The sequence below is a fragment of the Antechinus flavipes genome, chromosome 5 (assembly GCF_016432865.1).
Source record: "Antechinus flavipes isolate AdamAnt ecotype Samford, QLD, Australia chromosome 5, AdamAnt_v2, whole genome shotgun sequence".
In the NCBI taxonomy this organism is placed as follows: Eukaryota; Metazoa; Chordata; class Mammalia; order Dasyuromorphia; family Dasyuridae; genus Antechinus; species Antechinus flavipes.
This window is the reverse complement of record NC_067402.1, coordinates 86,823,827-86,850,439: the sequence shown is the minus strand read 5'-3', so window position 1 is coordinate 86,850,439 and position 26,613 is coordinate 86,823,827. Positions and strand designations below refer to the sequence as shown.

At 36.1% G+C, this 26,613-nt stretch overlaps 1 protein-coding gene across 4 annotated transcripts in view; it reads left to right on the top strand.

The window, feature by feature from the left end:
* Positions 1-26,613, top strand: part of DPP6 (dipeptidyl peptidase like 6) — a 1,012,545-nt gene that overhangs the window by 290,103 nt on the left and 695,829 nt on the right. Inside the window, exon 1 of one of the 4 annotated variants that reach the window (XM_051961470.1) lies at positions 1,547-1,995. The exons of the other annotated variants lie outside the window; for them this stretch is intronic. Within the exon in view, the coding sequence (XP_051817430.1) occupies positions 1,939-1,995 (57 nt within the window). The 5' untranslated portion in view covers positions 1,547-1,938. Of the gene's footprint in view, positions 1-1,546; positions 1,996-26,613 lie in introns of those variants that run through there. 4 annotated transcript variants of the gene reach the window in all.

Below are 26,613 nucleotides of genomic sequence, written 5' to 3'. Positions count from 1 at the left end.
ACTACCTTTTGATTGGCAGAAATCTTAATGTTCCCTCTTCTAATTTTTTAAACAACTAATGCAGTTTAATTGCAACAAAATAACTAATACATTTGTCACATAAATACATAAGAATCCTGAATGCTACTGCCAATGTGACTTTGAGCAAATCAAAGTTATTTTAATCACTGACCATCAGTCTTCCATTGCTAGAAAATGAAGGTGTTTAATTAAGAGGAGCGCTTTCAAATTTAAAACTATGATCTTATGACCTTAAATGACGGTACAAAGGTGAAGAAATAATGATCTTTGGAAAGAACTGTGGGTTAAGCTTAAGTGCAGATAATACAAGATAGGTACAGAAATTCTAAAAGTCTTCCAGGGATCAGAATCATCAAGAAATTGTCCCATGAGCTAAACCTCTGGAATGGGGTTGATAAACTTAGGCATGGTACAAGACAAAGAGCTCTTCTCTACCCATATAGCTTGGTTGGGATTCCCTTGTATAATTTCTTTCTTTTTAAGTCTCCTAATGTGATTGGCTTCTTAAGTGGAGATAGACTGAGGTGTTTGAAACCAGCACCTATATACAATGGGCTGTGGAATAGGGATAGTCAAAAATCTTTAAGGACAATGCTGGAAAGAGTGTCAAACTCTGGACTCAGTGATGGGTTCCTATCCCACCTCCACATATAGACCTTGAACCATTTGGGGTCTCATTTTCATCATCTAAGAAATGGGGGCTATTGGACTGATGGACTAATAACTTTTGAGGTCCTTTCTAGTTCTAGGTCTATGATACTATGACCAGAATGATTTTGTTTCCAGGGAGTCAAGCTAAAAAATCTCTGAAGCTCAAAATGGATTCTGAGCAGGTTTCTGACTTTAAAAACGGCATTTTCCCACAAATAATATCCACTGAAGCCAGTGGAGAAAATCTCAGGTACCCACTTCCTTCCCCTACAGTGCATCCTCATTTAAACCTCCACCGTCTTGTTCATTTTAACCACTAATCTTAGATAGTTGGCTTCTGAAAATAACCATTTCCCTCCAATCTCTAATTTACCTTACTACCTACCCCTGCCAACTACTGTTTCATTCTCCTCTGTCTTAGTTATTGGTCTGTGGTCTGGGTCAGAAGTGCACCTGATGAATAGGTCAATATTCAGCCGGCGACATCTACCTAAGGACACCTGGGGAAAGTTTCATAGACACGGGTGACGTAACTTTTCCCGATGTCTCTCGCCCACCTTCGCTCCTCCATCACTCTGTGCCTTCCTCCCCGCTTCCTTCCCACCGCCAGAGGAGTGGGAGCCCCACATAGAGCTAGCCGGGCTCAGGCAACCCACTGGGAAGACTAAGCTTTGTGAACGAGGCCGGGAGAGGTGCGAGTAGGGCAGCGCCAAGCCAGGCCGCCTGCGGCTCACCTCTGCCGAGCTGCTCCGGGGCTCGCAGCTAGGGTCAGGCGCCCTCCCCGTCCACCCGCCCCTCCAGTCGCTCACCCCGGTGCGTGGCTCCCGAGCACAAGGAGGCTGAGCTGGCGGCTGGGGCATGCGCCGTGGCGCCCACTGGGGTAGGCAGAAGGAGGGGAGGGGGGAGGTAGGACCACATCACTCGGGTTGTCTTTCCAGCCCCGAGCTGCCAGTTTCTGGTTGCCAAGCAGTTATCATTGTTTCTGTGGCGATTGCAGAGGCTGTTGCTAATAGGAGAAGCCCCACTAAGCAGCAGCATCTTCCCTTCTCTCTGCACTTTGCGTTTTAAAGCAAGAGACCTAGGCTCGCCTCCCCACCCCCACCTTACCCCCCTCCCCCTTTTGAGTGAAGAAAAATTGCACTGGGATTTATTTCATGAAGTGATGGACTGAATAACTCCTCATTCCCTCTTTGGACTTTGGTGCTACCAAACTCATCGTTAATTGCTACCTGCCCCTCTGGTAGTGAGCACCCTGGAAAGGAGAGCATGACTACGGCCAAGGAACAAAATGCACCAGGGAAATCAGTGCAACAACAGGAGCAGGTAAATGCTGGCTTTTGGGGGGGAATGTGTGTGTGTGTGTGTGTGTGTGTGTGTGTGTGTGTGTGTGTGTGTGTGTGTGTGTGAGAGAGAGAGAGAGAGAGAGAGAGAGAAACAGAGACAGAAAGAGTGCTTATATGACTATTTGTAACACACACACACACACACACATACATGTATATTAATATTCCAAGTTGTAGGACAGTATTTCCTGAATAATTTGGTGAGAAATCCTGGGAAACCCCTTTTGCTACCTGAGTCACAAAGCCGTGTGGAGTGCACCTGGGGTCTGCCATGCTCTCTCCCCTATCTTCTATTTTTAACAGATCCCATGGCTTTATCAATAATGCATAGGCATGGTGAGCATCTGCTACAGTCCACTCAGTGTGTTGGTATCTTTGGACAAAGGCCCCATCTCCTTAGAACCTCTTGGTTTTTGCGTTTGTGAGTTTAGAAAGGTTTTTCAACTACTTTGTAATGATGCCCAAGAAAGAAAAAAGGGGGGTGTGGAGAGGGATGCAGAGATTTTAGCATATACAGGTCATCAAATAAGACCGTAATTTGGGGTGCAAACACAAGTCAAAAGAAAATGCACTTTGATAGGTCGAAAGGACTTTGTTCTCTTTCTTCATCATTCCCCTCTTCTTTCTCCCTCCCCCAAGTATTCTTCCAACGTATTAGCTCACTGATGCTGTTCATTATGTACTTATAAAGGAACAGAAACTTTTCCTGGTCGAAGACATGGCAGGTGTATCATTAGGTCCAGATGACATCCATCACTAGGAAGGGAGGAAGCTTTTACTAGGATTGCTGAGCTACAGCTGAGGACTGCAATGGTACTTTCTTGTGGCAGTGAGATAGAAGCTAATTCTAACAAAAATACCTCCACCACATACAGTCTCAGAGTCTTTGGGGAAATAAAGGTGAATGATTAGAGATTTTTTTTTCATTCATGTACACGTTATAATAATTCCCTCCTTAAGAGACTCAAGGAGTTGTTATCTTTTAATCACTGCTTAGTTCACCTCAGGCAGATCATTAAAATAGATCCTTTGAGACAGGAATAGATTCACAGAATAGTTTGTCCAAATCTAAAAGATCAACAATATAAGCTATTTGTCCCTATTTATTTTCACTTGTTATCTCACGGTATTGAGAGGTTGAGTATAGGGAAAGGGGACACCTGGAGTTAGAGAAAGGAAAGAGGTTCCCTGGGGCACTAGCTAATAAAATCCTTTTGTAGAGGGCATGTAAAAAGATAACTTTGAAACAGTATTTGGTGTGAAACTACAGATTCCTCTCAGATGCTCAAAGTGTTTTTTTCTTTTTTTACCAATTAAAAAAGAAGAGAGAGAACATGCATTTTATTACTATTTGTTCTGTGTGTGGGGAGATATAAATGTGAAACATCGAGGGATGTTCTTTTGGAAATATGGAGAAAGAAAAGGAGATAGTATATAAGTATGTGATTTAGCCTAAGGGTTAATATTCACCAGCGCTCTCTAGATGCAAAATCGGTACAAGTTGTGTGTGTGAAATGTTTTGTTTCCCTTGTTTTTGAACAGTTATGATGAGGGGTTTCTTCATTAAAGAATTATTGCTACCCTAAGTTGCCATTCCAGAATTGATTCAGTGTCTTTTCATTATCTTTTTGCCGTTTTCCTCACGTAATAGAATATTAAATACATGTGTTTCCAGCTTATGGATTGTACTAGGTCTTAAGTAGTATTCATGGCCATAAGGCAGAATTAATAATTATTAAAAGAACACACAGACTCCATAGTGATGATTATAAGTCTTAAACCTGGTATGTTTCAGGAGCAGGGAAGATGAATGGCCAGTCTCTATATTTAAAAGTTATCTGTTTGGAGGTACCATTTGTTATCATTTGTCAAACACACAAAGCTAGTAGAATGGAACTGGTTAAATGAGGGGTAAAGGAGGATCTGGTATATTATATTCTAGTCCTATAAATATTTGTTTTGTTACCTTCATATTTTTTCCCCACCTGAAACTATTTAAATTGGGTCTGACTTCTGGGATAAAACTGGAGGTGAAGGGACCGCTATGGTTAAGGAGAACAGATTTAGAAGCAGCTGCTCCTGTCACAAGAGATATGAATGTCCTTTTCCTATTTTCCTCACTATGGCATCATCTGTACTCTGAGGACTTTACATGGCCCTATGGCTGATGTATATTTTCATCCTTGTTAACTAAACAAGTGTTAAGCTAAACGAAGTGAGGGCTAACAACAATGTTACCATAAAGGAAACCCAGTCAACAGGAGGAGAAAGATTTCCTAAGTGAAATGGATACCTAGGGGGAAAAGGAGGCATAGCCAATCTTAAGAACTTGGAGAAAAGCCTTCTCCTTCTTGCTATCAGAATGTTGGATTGTAAAGTTCTGAAAGAAATCGATTTTTTGAACTTAAATTCCAGTGTCCACATTCGTATTTGTAAATCTTGTTAGCATTTTAAGCATGTATTTAATCTCTTTGCTTAGATTGCTAGTATAATAATGGACCCTTAAGTAGTTTGTTTCATAGTTAAGAACTGGGCCTGGGAACTGGGCCATTGGTGTAGTTATAGGAAGGCTTCTCCCATACCAGATTTGTTCTTAAAGGAATATTGATTTCATTTACTGTGCAATTATGAAGGAAGATGTTTCTGATTTCATGGAAGAAAGAAAGGAATGAAAGAAGAAAGGATAGATGGGGAGAGAGAAAAAAGAGAGAGAGAGAGAGAGAGGAGAAGGGAAGGAGGGTAGGAGGAGGGAAAGAGGGAGAAAAGGGGTGGAGTGAGGTAAAGAGAAATAGAGGGAGGGAGGGGAGTGAAAGAAAAAAGAATGAAAGGCAGGTCTATAGGATGGTATTTACTTAATTATATGGCTGACTCAAATCCTTAACCCTTCTCAAAAATGAGATAAATCTACTCCAATGACATCCCATACCCAGGCTTAGCGATCAATTACTCTACTAGAGTTTGAGGTATTCATCCCCATTAGTCTTTTGTAATTGTTATTTGTTTACTGATAGCCCTGAGCACTTCATAAACTAAAGAATAAGAAAGGGAAAGCTTGCTTGTGCCTTCATTTTGAGAGCCTGGCCTAGGCAGGTAGGTAGCAATTTTTGTAGCTCAATGGTTATAACACAATAATGAAAAAGATAACTATTATATCTTTTAAATATTGAGTGCAGCTTTCCCCCTACTTATGATGTCTAAAAATCAAAGTCTTAAAAAAGGAAAACAAGTGGCTAAGATTAATCTGTATAATGTCTTAATCATTATAAATATCAGAATTGGGAGGTTTTCATGTAATTCCTCCCCTTTTTTAAGTGGGCAAAATTCATTTTCAGGTAAAGAATTAACAAATTTGTAGTTTGAAAGAAAAATTTTTCTTCTAAATTAAAAAAAAAAAAGGCTTTGGTAAATTGAATTTTTCCTTTGCTATTTAAGAGAATTTGACCATCCCGATTCCCCTGGGCAAAAGATAAATCAGCACTGGACAACTTTATGTATTGTTATGTGTACTGACTGAAGAGTGGGAACAGAAGATAATTTGGTTATTTGAATTGAAAGTGTATTCTCATTGGGGAATTTAAAAAGCCTATGGATTCAATATTTTGAGATTCAAATTAAGAATTTTTTTGAAGTATACTTGTTTTAAAATATATTATCCTCATTCTCAATGATATAAAATTAAAAAATAGAGATAAGAAATGTTATCTAGGGTAAATCGGGACAGAAAGATTAATATTTCATGATTCAAATATACCATGCCACATTCTTGCTTCATATTTCACAGAAGAGATGTAAAATATTGTGCAGGAATGAATTTGTAGAGGCATTCTCAAGCATATGCTGAATAGTTTTTAAATGGGAATGGGAAAAGGCTTCTGAATAATCTGAGATCCTATTGCAAGTTTATGGAACCAAAAAGTGCCAAAATCTCTTGAAGGTAGTCACCTATCACAGTTGATAGAGACCTTAAGAGGTCATGTTTGTCCACCTTCCTGTCCAGTGGAAGAGCAGTGTTTTTGAAAGATGAGATGCTTCTCTAAAAGGATCTTCACAGAAGTGTCTTGTATGAAGAATTCTCTTCTTGTTGGTGTCTGTTACCCATTCCAGTGTTTAACCCTATCAAGAAATTCTTCCATTTGGTTAATGTAAATTCTTTATGCTGCCATATTAAGGCAGTGTTCTTTGCTTCTTTTCTTCATATATTAAAACAAAACATTGAAAAGGCCACTTTCAGTACTCCTTAGGACAGCTCACATGAACAACATTCAGTTGTGTCTCCAGCATAAATTTAGATTTATTGGTCCTTTCACCTTCTGCGTAAGTATTGCTAGATGCTCTGGTTGTCCTCTGGGCCATTACCAAATTCTCTTTGCCCATTTTAAATTATGAAGCTCAAGCCATGGTGCTGATTACTAAGATAAATTATATGTCTAGTCATTTAAAATGATAACCCCACTAAAGAGTATTTCTATGAAAGGAATAGCATTGGATATATTATGCTTTTCACTCCTTTCCCATTAGTAAAATTAGTTACCATTGGTAGGGCTCTGTCTTTGACATTCACTTATGAAATTTGAAGGTTACACATACCTTATTTAAGAGGAGAATGGTTTGAGGCAACACAAATTAAGCAAGATGTAGGATTAGATAGAACAAAGTATTAAATTCACATCAAGGGTCAAATGAAAGTAAGAGCTTTTAAAATGTTTCTTAGTTTTCCAAAAGAATTGGGGGCCTTCTTATATTTAAAAAAAATGTAAAAGAACAACTATCAGTAAGAGAACAATTGCATGAGCCTAAATATAGCAATGTGATGTGAATAACATATATGTTCTCTATTCCATTTCTGCAGTTGTTATCAATCATTTGAGGGATTCTTAATTGAGAATTTATGAAGTAAAAAGTTGAAAGTTTGAATATATATCTATATACATATAGATATATATTTATATATATATAGATAAATCTGTATAGAAATGAATGTTGAAATGCCAAGGCAGACTTTACAATGGAAAAGGCAGTCACATTTTGAACACAGAAAGTAGGTTGAATCATGAAAATATGAAAAGAGAGGAGAGTTTGTCCTAGAAAGGGAATGTTTATGACAGGGGGTTCAAATCTTTTTATATGAGGAGGAAACTTTTTTGTTTTGTTTTTCTTTTTCCATTTCCTTGAGCGCCTGAGATTATTAAGATAAAATAGAGTGGAATACTGATGTTTTAATCACAGAGCAGAGACAGTTTATGTGGAACTCAACAACTGGATTTTATCCACATTTTTAAAAGTACTTACTATGTTCTAATCATTGTGCTATACTTTGGGGATAGAAAGACAAAAGTCCTAGGAAAGATGGGAGGAAATAACCTGTACAAAGTTAAACAAATAGAGAATATACAAAAGAAAATAAGTAATTGGGAGAAGGGACACTGGGAAATGGAGGGAATCACGATAGATCTCCCTAAGGAGATAGCCCTGGATTTAGAAGAAGCTAGGGACACTAGGAGGGAATGAATTACAAGTATGGAGACCAATGAATGCAGATGTATAGACACTGGAGATGTAATGTTGTAGGAGAAGTAGGAAGAACCTTAGTCTCTGAAAAGAAATATTGTTCCTTTAGATAGTCTGAAGACTGGATGTGGAGGGTATTAAGGGCCAAATAAATAAAGTCTATAGGAGTTTTTTTTTTTTTTTTTTTTTTTTTTTTTTTATGATCGAGACAATAGGTTACATTAGAGCTTCTTAAAATAAACAAATATCATGGTCAGACATTTGCTTTAGAAATACTGTCTGTAATTGAAAATATATTGGAGAGGAAGGAGCCTTGGGACAAGAACAGTTAAGAGACTAGGTGATAAAGATCTGAACTAGAGTAGTGGTCAAATATTTAAAGGCAAAAGAGATGGATATATGAAATGGAATGGAAGGTATTGACATCATATTCTCTGGAGCTGGACCATAGAGTTTAACTTATCCAGGCTGAGCTAGTTCTAGTGAAAAGAGGGATGGTATTAACAACTAATTTGGACATTCAGGAGTTAAATTATTGATGGCTAAAAAGATGGAGAAAGATTGACAATCATTTAGTCAAAATTAATCAAATACAGGGTAATGAATAATAGCAGCTATTGGTTCAGTTGTGTAGAAACTAGATAATTAGGAATTCTTTCCTCCCTCATTCTTTCCTAGCCTCATTAAAAAAAAAAAAAAAAAACACACACTACTCTTTGAGTACAGTGAATCTAAACATTATGTGACCTGTGTTCACCAAGTAATTAACAATAGTCTGTATTACTGTCCACTTACTTATTTTCCCTTACAGTCTATTTAACATCTTTTATTGAATTACATTTTAATATAATGACATTGAACTTAATAACAGATTTTCAGTGCTAGAAGTAGGGAGGAGTAACTATTGAAGACTCCCAAATGAGGAAGCTAACACCCTGAAATGAAGAACAGAGAGGAATCTGAGAAGTTGTGAATGATATAGATGTTTCATTAACCTTCACCAAAAGTTCCTTGAACCTCAGTTTTACTAGTAAAAATTGTTAGGATGCTGATCACTTACAGTAATGAACAATCACTTGGTTTCTGGCTCATCGGGAATTGTATCATTATTTTTTATGGTAATGAACCTTGCTTGTATATGATAAGCATATATTTGAATATGAAATAAAGCAGTATCTTACATCTACTCCAACCATAACCATCTCTTAGAGAAAGAGAGAAGTAAAGTTTATCTGCTTGACTTGTGTTTTAGAAACTGATAAAAAAAAATACAGGATTTTTGGAAGGAATGAAGTTCCAAGGTTATTGAGAAGTCAATTTTTTTTTAACTTTTACTTTTTCAATTGACAAGCATTACTTTTCTCTTCTCCTTTTGGGTGGAAGGGAGAAAGAAAAAGAAAAACTATACCATTGAAATAAATATGCAAAGTTAAACAAAACAAATTCCCACATTGGTATTGTGTTGATCTATTTATTATTATAATTAATATAATAGATATTAATTGTATTTTTCAAATATTATTATATTCATTGTATTATTGATCATTAATTGTTATACTAATGTTCAATTTGTATTGGGAATCAATAATCTTTCTATGAAGGAATGGTTAATATGTTTAATTATTGATTCTCTAAAAATATGGTTGGTCATTGGATTTATCATCTTTAGTCTTTTATCCCTCTATATAGCATTATTCTTGTATAAATTGTTCTCCTGGATCAGCTCAGTGGATTCTGCACCTATTCATGCAACTCTTTCCATGTTTCTCCAATTCTTTGGTATCACACCTTTGAATTCATTATTGTTAGGTAGAGATTTTGTGTGACTTTGTGAGCTTTTTTCTTTTTTTTTAACATGATATGTTGAGCTTACAAATATATTTTGCCTTTGTCTATTTGTCTTGCTTTGTGTACTTCAGGTCTATTTCTTCTTTGGCTGTCACTTTTTTTGGCTGCTTTATACTTGGACTCTGTTTCTTACAATTCAAGAGTAGGGTCTTCTATTTCTCTTAATTTCTCTCCATAGCATTTTAGTGTTCTTCTCAAGAAGTGCAAACTAACCAAAATAAGGAAGTAATATAGGTTCCAGTTGAGGACATCCCAGGCAGAACTGCAGATTAAGAAGTTTATTTTCAGCACCCTTTTTTCCCATATGAAATGAAATCCTCCTGATCTCTTTGGTTGTTCCTTACTACAGATACCCCACCCCCTTACATACAATTCCAGCAGTATTCCCATACTCCAGATATTCCCAAATGTGTCTTCCCACATGAAAATATTCTCTTCTCATGTCCCATTCCTTCAGGGATCTCCTAGGTGATTCAAATTAATCAGGTAAACTAAATTGCAGAGATACCCTAGTGACCAATAGAGGTTGAAGTGTTATTGCTTATTGCTCTTTGAGGATATGTGTATATCAATCAAAGTTTCTAGTGTTTTGAGCAGAGGAAACTAATAGCTTCTCAGAGATCATGAGTGGGAATAGGACAATTTTGGGCTTGTCTTGGCTGTCAACAGCATCGTGTGTGTGTGTGTGTGTGTGTGTGTGTGTGTGTGTGTGTGTGTGTAAACACACAGAGAGAACCCTAAGATTCAATTTATTTATGTTCAACAACAAAATATTAAACACTTATTTACAAGGAACTATACTAGATATTGAGAATATAAAGACAAAAGAAAGATTCCCTCCCTTCAAGGAGCTTGAATTTTGCTAAGGGCATGCAACATTTACAAAGATAATAAATAACAATATTAATCACAACAGAGACTCTTACCCCTATCACACAGGAAGCCCTGTATTCTACTTGTGTCTTAGGCTAGCCTAGATTTCAGATATAAGTACCAAAAGATCTATCAAGTTTGGATTTATTATTCTAATATATCAAAGAAGATTTTCTAAAAATGGAATTGAATTCTGCATCACCTACTTTCTCAAGGTACAACTCCTGTAACCATGCATGGCTTTTGCCAGAGTCCATACTTTAAGCCCAATTTGGTATTGTGAACATCTATTTTTGGAGACTGTGGTTAGAGTGCCATAGTGTGTTGAGGCACTGAATGACTAATTCTTTTATAAAATACATATGCTGGATGTAATAAAGGTTGGATAATGGAATTCTCAGTGACCATTTATATTTTATTCCCTTAATAGCATCTGATCTATTTTTCAAGAGGTTTAGCTTTCCATACTAGAGCTCAGGAAAACTGTGCTTTGCACAATGTGAAGCTGCATGAGACTGGGCGTCATCTCAAGCTGCTAATTTGTGAATATGGAACACAGGCTTCTAAAAAAAATATGTGTAGGGGGAGGTGGGGGAAGAATAAAAAGGAACCAGCCCAAGATCTGCTGATTAATTTGGGGAGACCAAGGGAAATATTCATTTAAAACATTTTAAAAGGTCATAGTCTGTCTTCCAACATTCTCATATTATTCCTCTTGAAGATAATGGGTGTAAAAAGGATGAATCTAGCCTGTTAGATATAGCAGCAAGAAAAGCAGCTGTGGTTGGTCGAAAGATAATGGGCAAGAAGTTAGGGAACCAGTGCTCTTGACCAGTCTTTGCTGCTAGGTGCAGTGTGTGTATTTGGAGAAGTTAATTCATCTATTTGGGTTTCCATTTTCTCATCTTCAAAATGTGGAGATTTAATTAAAGAATTCCCAAATTATCTTCCCGTTCCAAAATCTAAAATCACCCTTATCTCATCCTGTAGGGCATCATACCTTTGGACCAAAGCTTGCCATTGAAATTTTGGTGGTGGTAGGTGGTTCTAAATTAACAAATAGAATTTACCTTTCTATGGATACCTAGTGTGTTGAGTTTGTTTATTTTTTTTTTTATTGTTTTCATTATGCTTAAAATAAGTACTGCAGATTCTGTAGGACTTTTTTAAACCACTAAACTCACAGTATATCTTGGCTTCTATTGCTAAATATTCTATCTATTTAAAATATATATTTTAAAAGTAGCATATTTAATGGAGTTGAGAGAAATGAACAGCTTTCTATGGAAGGTGCAGGATGAGGAGGGGAGACTAAACAACCCCAGCTGTGCTGGCTGGCAGAAGGGGTGTCCAAGCAGCTACTTTTCTAGAGTGACATGTTGCCAAAAGGGGCATGTGGAGCTGATATTAGAAACCCCAAAAAGGAAACAAATCCATGGTAGAGTTTCAAAATCAGAATGGCATTTTAAACTCAATGAAATGAAGGCAGTGAAGAGTGAGGTAATGGGATTTAACTTCTAGGACTGTAAGGAAATCTGCTTATAGTAGTGCAAATTCAAGAGTTTTAAAGAACAGGATTTTGAAAATGCATGAATACAAAATATCAGAAGTGGGAAGGGTCTAAATAAAGATTTCATTCTGACTGAGGTAAATTCAGATCATATTCTGGGACTGACAATGAGACTGGTAAAGTCTCATTCTTTAAAAAGTCCTTGGAATTTTTTGGTTTTAATTGACCTCTAATTGGCTCCATGTCTGTCTGTCTCTGTCTCTGTGTCTTTGTCTATCTGTCTGTCTGTGTGTGTGTGTCTCTCTCTCTCTCTGTCTCTCTCTCTCTCTCTCTCTCTCTCAATCAATCAAGTTCTTTTATGGAGAGAAGATTCTAGCTTTTTAAAGATAATGCTACCATATTCTCAGATTTTTTTTTGGAGTGTTAATTATGTTCATATAGAAATGGGCTCATTCACTAGTAGATTCACTTATCTGGAAATGAACTAATTCTCCCTGCCAAGTGGGGGACAGAATCCACATTAAAATCATTAGAATTTTTTAGGCTCTGAATACTGATAAGCTGAATAAATAAGGTCTTCCACCTTACCCTTCCTTTTTAAGTTCTTTAAGCTTGAATAACCTCCAATCTTTTAGTGGATTTCATTATTTTGTTTATGCTATATGTTCATCAAGGCTAATTTTCTATTTGCATGGCTAAATATACTCTTTAAAGTTTGTCATTCTCAAATGGCCTTTAGTATTTCTTGTTAACCCCCATTGGTTTCTGCTCACTGATTGGTCCATTTGTAGACAGGTGGAGGTTCCACCCTCCAGTAAAAGTCAACTTAGATTGGTCTTCCTGTTTTGGAAGTAGCCCTGAGTTATAATAGTAATAATGTTAGTAATAAGAACAACAATTATTGGTATTTATTATGGCACTTTAAAGCTTGCAAAACAGTTTACAAGTATGATTTTTGTCGTCTCAACACTGGTAAGAAGTAAGGTAGTGCTTTGACACTTGTCTGCTTTAAAAATCATTGAATTTGGTATTCATTGCATTTTGAAGAGGAAAAAAAATACTTTAGCACTTTATGCTTGCTCTACACTAGCTGTACTTTGTTGTTGTCTTGATTGAGCTGAAGGATGTCAGATTGGCCAGGCACATTGCCCAGCCTCTAATACCACGGCTATAATCCTTGGCTGGGTACAGCTCCTCCCCAGTGAAGGCAGAAGTTAATAAGACTGCCAAGTTGGAACCCCAGATACTGAGGTTGTACTCATTAGTGGACAGGTCTTGGGGTTCCTGCATGATCATGTGGCTACAGTGTATAGTCTACCAGTTACCAAGACAGTAGTATTGGAAAGGGCACAGAGTGGCCATTGTTCTCAACAGAAAGAAGAGTCAAAATGGTGGCACAAGAGGCAGCAGTGATAAAGAACCCAGGATTCCTGGCAATCCTGGGCTGTGGTCAAAGCCCTGGGCCGCAATGAGTACTGCCACCTCTACACCTAGGTCCAAGTATAATTATTTCAGCTGTACAGTTGAGGAAATTGAGGTTTAGAAAAGCTAGATGACAATGGTAATTATAAGAGTTGCAGGTTTGCTTCCATCAGAAGCTCTGGAGGACATTACAAAAATTGCCAGGGAAAAAGCCCATAGTATTGAGCTATTTAGTAAGAACATGAGTATGTAGTGACTGTTGGAAATAAGTTTTTTTTTCATAATTATTACTTTTTATTGACAGAGCCCATGCCTGGGTAATTTTTTACATTATCCCTTGCACTCACTTCTGTTTCGACTTTTCCCCTCCCTCCCTCCACCCCCTCCCCTAGATGGCAAGCAGTCCTATACATGTTAAATATGTCACAGTGTATCTTAGATACAGTGTGTGTGTGTGTGTGTGTGTGTGTGTGTGTGTGTATGTGTGTATGTGTACCGAACAGTTCTCTTGTTGCTCAGGAAGAATTGGATTTAGAAGGTAAAAATAACCTGGGAAGAAAAACAAAAATGCAAACAGTTTACATATTTCCCAGTGTTCTTTCTTCTGTCCATCATTGATCAATTGAAACTGAGTTAGATCTCTTTCTCGAAGAGATCCACTTCCATCAGAATATATCCTCATACAGTATCATTGTTGAAGTGTATAATGATCTTCTGGTTCTGCTTATTTCACTTAGCATCAGTTCATGTAAGTCTCTATAAGCCTCTCTGTATTCATCCTGCTGGTCATTTCTTACAGGACAATAATATTCCATAAGATTCATATACCACAATTTACTCAACCATTCTCCAATTGATGGGCATCCATTCATTTTCCAGTTTCTAGCCACTACAAACAGGGCTGCCACAAACATTTTGGCACATACAGGTCCCTTTCCCTTCTTTAGTATCTCTTTGGGATATAAGCCCAATAGTAGCACTGCTGGATCAAAGGGTATGCACAATTTGATAACTTTTTGAGCATAGTTTTAAATTGCTTTGCAGAATGGCTGGGTGTATTCACAATTCCACCAATAATGTATCAGTGTCCCTGTTTTCCCACATCCCCTCCAACATTCCACATTATCTTTCCCTGTCATTCTAGCCAATCTAGGTGTGATGTAGTATCTCAGAGTTGTCTTAATTTGCATTTCTCTGATTAATAATGACTTGGAGGGAAATAATTTGAAATGAAGCAATTTCTTTTTCTTTTCATGTGTTGTGATCAAGTTGGTGAAAAGTTACAGGAAAACTTGGCTTTAAGTCAGAAAGAAAATTCTAATAACTAGAGTTGTCCAGCAATTGATTGGGCTATTTTTGGAGATTGTTAATTCCCCATAATTAAAGATATCTAGTCAGAGGGTTAGTGATAATAGATTAGATCTAGAAGGTTATGAAGTAAATTGCTGTTCCAGTTGGGATATTGAAATACATTTTTTCATAGCTTTCAATTTGATGACTTTTATCATTATACAATATATAGGCTCAACAGGTTTATTATCATCCATGGGTCCGTTGCTCTCATCAGTGAGCAATTTTTGGATCAATTACTGGGAAAGAAAAGGCTTTCTGGATATTTAGTAACATTGCCATAAATCAATACTTTGCTCAATTTCAGTGCACAGAACTATCACCATAGCAATGTCTGGCACCCTACTCTCTTCATAGAGCTTATCATTGCTCCATGGTATTGTATCTTGTCAAGAATATGAAACTTTCATTTTCTTTTCACTTGACACCATAACAATGAATCAAATAATATGAATTGGGAATGGAGTTTATAATTTTTTAAAAGCCTACATTAACTAGTGAAATGAGAGGATAAAATCATCAAATGGGAAAGAGACTCAGTAGACTGAAAGACTGAATGCTGGATTTCACTTTGACCCATTGACTTTCCAAATATTGGCAAAGAAACTTGAACATATGAAATTAATGAAGGTGCCCAGATGGCTGGATGATACCAAGAGAAGAACAAAGAAAATAATTCCAAGATGAATGTCATGTTAGACGTCCTATCACCAGGAACTCTTTCCAAGAGGAGTGAAAGGAGTTTTTAGTTTAGCCAATGCAGTTGGTGAAAGTAAGAGAGAATTGTTGGGTGAAATTTGAACTCCAAACAGGAAATTGATGGTTGGGTATGACATGCCTCATTTCCTCAAATGTGGTTCTGTGGCACTTATCAATTTTGGCTATTTGAAGGAATCTGAAGCTGTGTTGGTACAAAGCATCACTGATGTGTTGACTAAAGTAGTTTATATTACTTCTTAACTGCTTGCTGTGCTTGAAATTGGACAGATAATAAGCCGCAGCTGAAGCAATTAGTCTGCAGTTTTTGACTCCATTACCTTCACTTATGTATGCAGCTGAATAGTTACGCTGAGATACTTAAAGCTTAGTTGCAGCATATTACTTGTCTGAAGTGAATTTGCAACTTAGATGTTGATTTATTGTTAATTCCATTCAGTAGGGATACCATTTTAAACTTTCAGTTGACTGCTGGCTCATGTTTGACGATTATATTTTTTTACAAGGGATACATAGATTCATAGGAGGAGAGATATAAGATTAGAAATAAGTTTTGAGGTCATCTAGGCCAACCTGTTCATTATAGTGAGAAAGAAAGGGCATGATATTAAATGATTTATCTAAAATGAATTTCAAATCTAGTCCATAAACCTACTTCCAGGGCTCTTTTCTCTATACCAGCTTTGGAATGGGATTTATTACTTATTCTTCAATTCCCATTATGAGCTTATTTTTAAAATATGTTTAGGCTATAAACATATTGACACAATAAATGTACACACATTGGTTCTATTTTGGTTGAATTTTTGTCAAGTTATGAAATAGAATCTCATCCATTTTTGGTTTGTTTCTTTTCTTTTCCCTCTGATAAATCTGTCTAAGTCTTTGGGCTTCCTTAAATCATGAAGGAAATCATGTAGCCTGAAGAAATACTTAAAGATAGAACAAAATAAAACCATATCTTTTAATATGAAAAAAAAATCTCTTTAAATACTAGTACGAATAGTCAAGAGCAGGAAAACAAAAATCATCTTTTAAAATTTGTCCTAAAAAATATGCTTTATTTATTCATTAGTGAAATGTGACTAAGTTGGGGAAGAGCTTGGTTTTCTCTCTATGTTCTCTAGACATCACCTACTAGCCAGCCCCAAATAGGGCTAGCTAATTACAGAGAAATACATTTCTGTTGGTTGTGAATGGGAGAATACTCAGTTGTCACTATGTTTATCTAGAATTAAGCTTTGCTTACCAACCAGATCCAAAGCCAACAACTATCAGGGTATAGTAGCCTTCAAATGTCTCATTTTCCCTTAGAGATATGATGTATATTTTGGAGAAAAATGGATTAGTTGTGGTCAAGTTTACCATTTCAAGGTTGTCAGTTATCAGCAGAGATTTACTGTCATATCAACTTTGATGGTCAATTCAGAATTGAAACACATTGTAAAATAATACAGTTGGGGAACATACTGATTTAAACACACTAATATTTAGTTATTGAAGATGATAGAATGTGAAAAATAACTACTTGAAAATTTGTCAAGTATGTAAAAAGTAATGAATTCTCAATATCTGAGGATTTTCTGAATCCAATCTCTTTTGAAAGTATCATATTTAGTTTAAGTAACTTTTCAAAAGTCATATATTAAACTCAGTGCATGTAACAATACAGTTAGTATTTGGCCTAAGGCTTGAAGTAAATTAATCTCTTGCTCTGGAATAATTTATTCTAACCAGAGGAATCAATGATTTTTAAGGTAAATACAAAGGAGTTTTTTGGTTTATTTTCTGTCAGTCTTTATGTGGCTAATCAAAATAATAAAAACAATGGAAATTCTAATTACTTACATTTGTATGGTTTCAAAGGGTTTCTAGATAAATTTTTCCATATCATGTAGTATATTTAAATACTTGGACACTTGACAAGTATCTGAGGAAAAGTAAATAAGTGAATTTGTGGATTATGCTTCTGATCAGTCCTTTGCTGAAAAATTGATATTTTTTCTTAGCTTTAGTTGTGCCTTGAATTTATTATTACTTAATAAAAATATCTTCATAAATGTTTTACTTTTTAAAGAATTACATAGGAGCTAGGCATAACAGATATATTAATTTGTTAACAATTATGATCACTGGAAAAGGCCTTATAGACATTCCCTTATTTAATTGGAAAGTTGCTTTCTGAACTAGATGATATTTATCTTCCCAAGGCATCTGCTATTTCTGTGCTTTTACCTTCATTGTCTCCCATGCCTGGGATGATGTCTCATAATCATTTGTTTCCTTCAAAACTCTGCTTTAGTGATACCATCTTTGGGAAGTATTTTCCTAATTCTCCACAGTAGTTATTAGTGCTTTTTTGCACCTTCCCCCCTCCTAATTACTTTGTATGTGTTTTGGAAAGATGTATTTATGTACAATATGCTTCCCCTGATCCTCCCCCACCTCCATAGATGTAACTTCTTTCCCCTACTTTATACTCAATGCTCTGTTAGAAAATGCAGATATAAAGGTAATAAATAGCAGAATTAGTCCTATAAGGAACTTAACAGTCTGTTTGGTGAAACAAGAAATTTAAATGTAGAATCATTAATTAGCCATACAAATGAGTAGATTTAGTGCTAAAATGAGAATGCCTGTCTTCCGGTGGGCAGGGTTCTCAATAAGTGAAAAATCTCCTCTTCCTCTGACAGTCTATTTTAATCCTGGCCAAAGAAACTCATTGCAGTGGCTTGAAGCTGGAAAGATCTTGATTCAAGTGTTGACTCTGACACATACTGGCTTTCTGTGACTATGGACTAGTCACAACTTTTCAGGGTTCTAGACAACCCTCTTAAGTTAGACAGAAGGTGATGACTTACTTTTGGTAAAGAAAGTTTCCTCATCTCAGAATCTCTTTATCATTGAAATCACAGGCCTAGTCCCTAGCACTATCCTGCCTTTTCTCACACAATCAAATTTGTGTATATCTTTTTGGTGAAGGACTTTCCTATAATTTGATTACAACATGTCTTGTACCTTGTAGTGAGGAATTTTGCCATCATTAAGAGGCGACAGATTCTTTGAAGGGCATGTTTTAACTAACAAATGAAAGCTAAGCAACTCAATTAGAGATACCTAAGAGCATATGGAAAATGAATATGAGAGGAAGAGATAAGAATACAATCAGAATCCAGAGAGAAAAGTCTGGGTCCCAGTTATCAACTAGCAGTACAGGAACATAGCCAGCATCCAGAAGGGAAAAAGCTATGCAAGGTCCAATTGTTGGCAACAATGATCTTCAGAACACTATTGATGTAGGAGGAAAACCATTCATCAGTGGTCCTGTGGATGGGTTGTTCACCGATTCTAGTCCTTTAGTCATTCCTTCTAAAAGTGTCAGAAAAGGTTGATATCACCTTTCCTCTACTAAGGCAACAGGCCAACTTCTGCCAATCAGGATCTTGCCAGACAACTAGAGGGAGGCTGCAAAACCATATAAGTAAGTTGCATAAGGGAGAGGACAGTGTCTCAGGTGCATCTGATTAATTTCCCACTTCTGATTCTAAAGCCTGGGAAGTGCAAATCACAAGGTCGCATGACAATTGGAGGTTTATATCATGGAAAGATCCCAACAGATTCCAGACATTGGAGGAGGTATTAGGCAGCAAAAGAACAGACACAGCTCTAGGACCCCAAAACAAGAAGTGTGCCAGATGGTAAAATTAACAAATCAATTAACAAGATTCTATTTAGTATCTATTCAATCAAATGAAAGGCAGCATGGAATAGTAGAAAGAGCCAGGATAGCCTGGATACTAGTTCTGCTTTGGCACACATGAAACTGTATGACTATGGGCAAAGTCAATTTTTCAATGTTGACCCTCGCAAAACTTTCTATTCCAAATTTTTCCCTCCTTCCCCCACCCCCTCCCCTGAATGGCATGTAGTCTAATACATGTTAAATATGTTAAAATATATGCTAACTTCAATATATGTATACATATTTATACAGTTATCTTGATGCACAAGAAAAATCAGATCTAGAAAGAAAAAATATGAGAAGAAAAACAAAAGGCAATCAAACATCAACAGAAAGTGTGAAAATGCTATGTTTTGGTCCATTCTCAGTTACCACAGGCCTCTCTCTGGGTGTATATGGCTCTCTTTATCACTGAACAATTAGAACTGGTTTGAATCATCTTGATCATTGTATAATGTTGTTCTTGCCATGTATAATGATCTCCTGGTTCTGTTCATTTCATTTAGCATCAGTTCATGTAAGTCTCTCTAGGCCTCTCTGAAATCATCCTGTTAGTCATTTCTTAATATCCCATACATATCCCATATCATTCATATACCCATAACATCCCATAACATTAATATCCCATAACATTCATATACCATAATTTATTCAGCCATTCTCCAATTGATGGGCATCCATTCAGTAGGAACTAAATATTTTTAGTTTCAGATCATTTGCCTATGTGTATTAGAAGATGAGGATCCCTCACTAGGAATTATTTATTCAATAAAAGCATGGGTCTAATTAAAAATATTCTTGACACTGTACTAGGGTTATAGGAATAAAAATGAAGTAGCCCCTGCCTTCAAGACATATGTATTTTCAACAGAATATGATTAAAATGTAAAATTAGAGAAAAATGCACATGAAAATACAAGTATATTTATACTACATGCAAATAAGTATGAATATATAATTAATTATAGCTATAAAGAATGTATATGTAGTGTGGCTATGGAGAGTAATGAGGCTGATTTCACAATCTAAGAAAGAAAATTTCTCATCATAGTCTTGTTACTTTTACTGACCTTATATCGAAATTAACCTATTTTTCACACAAATGCACTTACTTTTTAATGGATCCCCCACCCCAAAGCAGTGAAAAAAAATGGTATTGATGATTATTGAAAACCTATTGGAGAAGTTCTTCAAGCACACCCTGAAAGATTTTTACATAACAGTAAGGGCATATGTATTATTGTATAACTTAACAGACATGAAGTTACCTGTACTTGCTATAAACACAAATAAATTAGTGAGTTCATGGAAAATAACTTATATGGGATATATTTCATTATGATGGCAGATGACCATCATCATCACTACCACCATATCATAATAATCACATTCACCTAAGCTAGCATTAATATAGTCTTTTAAGGTTCATAAAGTGTTTTGTTCTACTTTGGTCTTCACAAAAAAAAATGACAAAGATACTATTATTTCTTTTTCCTTGATAAGGAAACTGAATTGTAGAAAGGCTATGTGACTGACATCTTATTACTGTTGTTGAATTGTTCCAGTTATGTCCAACTCTTCACTACCCTATTGTGTGCTTTCTTGGCAAAGATACTAGAGTGAGAGACAGCTAGGACCTGAGTTCAAATCTGACCTCAGAAACTTCACATTTCCTAGCTGTGTGATTCTGGGCAAGTCACTTAACCCCAATTGCCTCAGGAAAAAAAAAGATACTAGTGTGGTTTCCTTCTCCAGCTTTTCCTGAAGAGGAAACTGAGCCAAACAAGTTAAGTGGGTAAGTGACCTTAGGCCCGTGTCATGTAACTATTAAATATCTGAGATCAGATTTGAACTCAGAAAAAGGAGTCTGTCTGATTTCAGGCTTGGTGGAATTCTATCTACTTTATCACTTAGCTCTTCACTTACTAAGTATGTGAGATGGAACTTTAGCCCAGATTTTCCCGCCCTTAAAGCTATTGCTATCTTTGTTAGGCCATGCTGCCTTCCTTGTACTCATTGAATATTTATTCTGGAATTAATAAATGATTTTCCACTTGTAAACTTTATTTTCTTTTTTTATCATGTACAACATATACCAAAGATATTTTAGAATTTTTTTGGATTTTCTGTAAATTGGCTCAGAGGGCTCAAAGTTAGAAATTGGGCTTGCATTTAGAATTTGTTTGGGTCTACTTTGTTTTTTTAGCCTACAAGTCTGCCTTTAGTCTGCCTTTCATTTGGAACAAACACTCATCTTGATGACTGATGACTTTATCAAGCTATATACTAAAGGTATATGTCTGTTTTTATCATTGACTAACATCAATTGAGCACTCTGTGCTTTTGGTCCATTGACCGTGAAGTTTTATCGACCCATTTGCCATTTCTTGTGTAAGTGAATAGAACTATCTTTCAAGGAGAAGTCCAAGACTAACATTACACTTGTCTCTGAGCAGTTTGATCTTGAAAAATACACGTGCATTATGTTTTAATGGCTTTTTGTTTTAATATCTCATATGTTCATCATCCTCCCAAGGCCACTGAGAGGAAGAATTAGGCACAACCTGGCATTTAACTTGACATTCATGTCAGCAGCATTTTGATGATGATTCTTCACCTTCTTTTTTTAGCTGCTTCCTGTTATATATATAAAATGTGGCTTGTTGTACCTTGTAGTGAGGGGTTTTGCCTCTGTATTAAAAGTATCTTTGTCAAAGCTGAGAATGGCTTGAATGTAGCTTAAAGTAGATGAAAAGTAGATGTTTCCACCAGGTTAAAGATGATTGTGGTAACCCACAAGTAGAGGAGTCACTTGTAAGAAGAAATTCTGAGCAACAGTGCAACCATCTTTTTTCCTGAATTCCTAGAACAAGGAAATAATGGAAATATATTTCTGATTCTTTGTTTCAAATTGGAGTTGAAGGAGAGGAGTTGGGATTTAGATGGGACAGGACTATGGAAACTTCACTTTGTCTTCATGGAATGTCAGTATTCATCGCTACAAAACAAGCAGGAAAAATGCTTCGTTGTGCTTTTTTTGTGTGTTCTTTATAAAAGTATATGCTCTACTCTTTAATACTTCACTTTTGGCTAATCTTCAGTGATTAACCCATCAACACATTGCTATTTTGATATACTTAAATTCCTTTTAATTTTCAAAAAAAGGAAAGAAATCCTTCACTAAGTCAATTAATTTTATGATCTCTTCCATATGATTATTCCTGCCTCTGGCCCAGATTGTACTCCATCCATATTTCTCATTATAAGTGATTTTTAACCATGACCTTCCACAAAGCCTCTATGAGATGTCTATCAACTGTGCTGAGCACTACTGTTGTACAAAGGATGTCCATTTGAATTTTTCATACTGAAAGTATTTTCCATACATTTAGCCTGTTGCTCTAATTGGCTTATTCTTTCCAGAATCTTCATTTTGATTTAAAAAAAAAAGTACTTGTCAGTCTTTCCTTATTTATCTGCAGAATCTACCACTGATCACCAGAACTTTGTCTACCATGCTTCTTTTTGCCATTTCCCCTTTCCCACCACCACCCATACTTTTCAGCTTATTTTTATGTATTCTCTTCCTCCATTAAACTGTAAACTTCCTGAAGTTGGGGGCTTCTTTTTCTCTATATTTGTGTTCCCAGTGCTTGACTCACAATAAGCTTGCACCAAGTGTTTGTTTAATTGACTGTTATTCTTACCTTATATTTTTCCTCCTGTGATAATTGCCCCTTGCAGCTTTTCATCCACATATCAAATTATTTAATAATCTTCCTCAGAGTATTAATAAAAGCATCCTGGTTACTTTTCATGAAGATAATTTGCCTTCCACTTAAATACTTTGGCTGAGAATTTTTATTTACAACCGCCCTTGTCCTGTTGCAATTTCTTGATAGTATCTATTAGTGTGTTAATCATAGTTTAATTTTGATGACTAGTCTTTCCTTTGTCTCCTTCTTCTAAAATATAACTTTCTCATGTACTTCATTTTTCTAGCTTAGAGCAAACTTTTTCAATACTTCACTCCCAAATATATTATTTGTATCTTTGGGGATTTATTCAGGTGTGACTTAACTAACTACCTCATTCTAGATCTCTTGATTTGTTGTTGTTCATTTGGTTCAGTTATGTCTAACTCTTGATGACTCCATCTAGGGTTTTCTTGGCAAACATACTAGTGTACATTGCTATTTTTTTCTCCAGCTCAATGTACAGATGAGGAAACTGAGACAAGCAGAATTAAATAACTTGCCCAGGGACACATAGTAAGTGAGTCCAGATTTAAACTTTAAAAAATTAGCCTTCCTGACTTCAGGCCTGATATTCTCTCCATTGTGCCACCTACCTGTCCCAAACTCTGAGTTGTGCCTCTATGTTTTTAAGTAATATATCAATCTACCCATATTTTCAGGCAAGTAATTTTGCTTTAGACTCTTTGTTATGCATCCAGTTTTGTAAGGAGTGGCAGATTCTTGTGTGTGGATTTTGTTTTGCCTTACTGTCTTGTCTCAAAAATCTGTTAAAAGATTTGTAGTAAAATAAAAGAATATAGTAATTAATATGGCTATCTGAATTTTCAGTCTGCCTGTGTTCTAGGGCCATCTGTGGGGTATGTGTGTGTGTGTGTGTGTGTGTAGTTCTTTTCCCCAAGCTATGGATTACAAGCTTAACTAAATTTTTGCTGATATTTTAAAATGTTAGTTTGTTTACCTCATATTTGCTTTGAACTAGTATGAATAGAGTAAAGCTGAAGCTGTCACTAAACTCTATGAGCTGAACCAATATCATCAGTGCTTAGTTAATGCTATTAATAGCCACAGACAAGGCATTTATAGTTTTTGCTATACTCATTCTAAATGCTGAGACTATGGGCACCTTTTTATTAGATTCAAATAACAAATAGGAATCATTCTTCTTTGTTACCTGGAAGCCTTACCTGTTTGGAGATTTAATCATCAGTGCCTGCCAAATAGGAGGCATGCATCATTTTAATTGAATCTTGAGCTTGACACTTATATTGAAAAATGACTTTAAAGTGATTTTTCATTTGTAAGGGCTTTATGAAGCATATGCTTTATTGGTGACGGCTATCTTACATATGAATGACTTATCTCCATGCCTTAAGGGAAAAATCACATGCTCTTATCTTATTATTATTATTATTATTATTGTTATCATAATCTTGTCTAAATGATCAGAATTGACTATATCCAAATAACTAAGGCAGGAAAAAGGATGCTTATAGAATCTTGGTTCTTCAGAATTTATGATTGAGATTAAAATTGATCCCATGCTTAGAGATAGATTATGTCAAAGACTTGGAAAGTCCTTGAGCAGGTTCCTGAATGAAATAATACTTTTAAAGCACTTAACAAAGTTCCTGGCACATAATAACCACTTAATAAATGCCTATTCCCTCACACCTTCCCCATTCCCTTTATCATTTTTGTGTCATTGATCATTTTGGCATAGTGATAAAATCTATGTAATCCTACTCAGAATAACATTTTTATGTATAAAATAAAATACATGGGATTATGAAGAAAGCCAGTCCTATTGGGGGTATGACTTTGTGCACTTATGGCATGGTTTCTTTAATGTAAAGGACTCCCAGCTGTTTCAGATTAGAGCTTTTGTAGTACCTAAGATATTGAGAGATGAAGTGGCCTCCCTAGTTGAGTCTCTCTTCTCCAATTCATTCTCTGCTAGATGGATATTCTCAAAGCCTAAGTCTCACTCCTGTACTCAAGAAAAAGTAAGTGGCTCCTTCCCTCCCTCTTGCCTCAGATTCTGCTTGTTATTCATAACCTGACTCTCTTCTACCTTTACACATTCTATGTGGTCAAACTGGTATAGACAGTGTTTCCCACATACAATCTCTTATCCCCTATCTCTCTGCTGCAACAAACTCTGGAATATACTTCTTCCTCTTCTCTGCCTTTTGGACTCCCTTGCTTTTTCTCCAAGATGCAGTGCAAGCTTTCTATATAAGGCCTCTTTTGATCATTAAAACTGTTAGTACTGTCTCTTATTCTAGAAATTGCATTGGACTTACTTAGAATGTATTTTTATTTACTGTGCAAGCATGTTGTTTCTTCGATTAGAATATAAGCTCCACAAGCTAGAGACTGTTGTTTGTTTTTTTAATGTTTTAAATGCTTACTCTGCTGGCAGGCACATCATAGGCATTTAATATATTTTTTAAAATTACTGTAACTTCTAGGAGGTTTTTATTCCAAGGAGGTCAAAAAAAGGAAAAAGGATCTACATGTACAAAAATATTTATAGCAGCTCTTTTTGTGGTGACATAGAATTGGAACTTGTAGGAATGCCCATCAGTTGTGTAGAGAGTCACAGACAGTGGGGAAACTCTGGGTAAGATATAAAACTCTTCAGTCTAGAGGGAACCTGCTAACAATGGCTGGTTCAACTCCCATCTTCTCTAAGGGCTCTTGGCCTTCCTGAGAAGTCAGGAGGTGGTGATAACCTGTGTTGTGATTGAAGCAGAATGATACCAGGTGGAAGAGTGATACCAGTTGCCAAACTACATACAATAGCAAGTTGTTTATGCTGGCCCACATGTGCAGTATATATTGGGCCCATGCCCAGTGTTTTTGTTACATAAGAGTATGAGGGTATAAAAAGGGGAAAGTCCCTGAAATAAACAGACTCCATTTTTCCACTATCCTCAGGAGTCCCACCTCACCACTTCTCCACTAGGACGGTATATTTTAATCATCCCAGCATGGGGGCTCTAAAAAGCAATGGTACATTGTCACCCCAATTTGGGGCTCTAGAAAGCAGGATATTTTAATTACCCTAGTGTGTGGGGACTCTAGAAAGCATGGTACATTTTGTCACCCCAACTTGGGGGCTCTAGAAAGCAGGATACAACAAGTTGGAGACTGGCTGAACAAATTGTGGCATATGAATGTTATGGAAAACCATACTATAAGCAATGATGAACAGGAAGATTTCAGAAAAATCTGGAAAGAGTTAAAGGTGAATGGAATAAGCAGAAATAGAAGTATAGTCAGAGCCACCTTGTTCAATGATCAATTTTAATAGACTTAGCTCTTCTCAGCAATACAATGGTACAAAACAATTCCAAAGGACTTGATAGAAAATGCTATCCACATCCAGAGAGAATTATGGAGTCTGAGTCTGAATACAGATCAAAACATATTATTTTCACTTTTTGTTTTTTATTTTTTCTTTCTTGTGATTTTTTCCTATTATTCTGGTTTTTCTTTCATAACATGACTAATGTGGAAATATATTTAACATGATTGTGCATGTATAACCTATATCAGATTGCTTCCTGTTTTGGGAAGGGGGAGAGAAGGGAGAGAGGGAGAAAATTTTGGAACTAAAAATTTTATAAAAATGTATGTTGAAAATTATTTTATATGTAATTGGAAAAATAAAATACAATTAAGTACAAAAAAATTAAAATTACTGCAGTGTTATATAGATCAGCCAACTCTAAGACTGACCCTCTTAAAATTGTGACACTTTATTCCTCCATATACATGTATACACAAATACACATATACATGGGCAGGCATATACACAAAATATGCACATGTATGCACATATATCTTTGAATATACACATCTGTG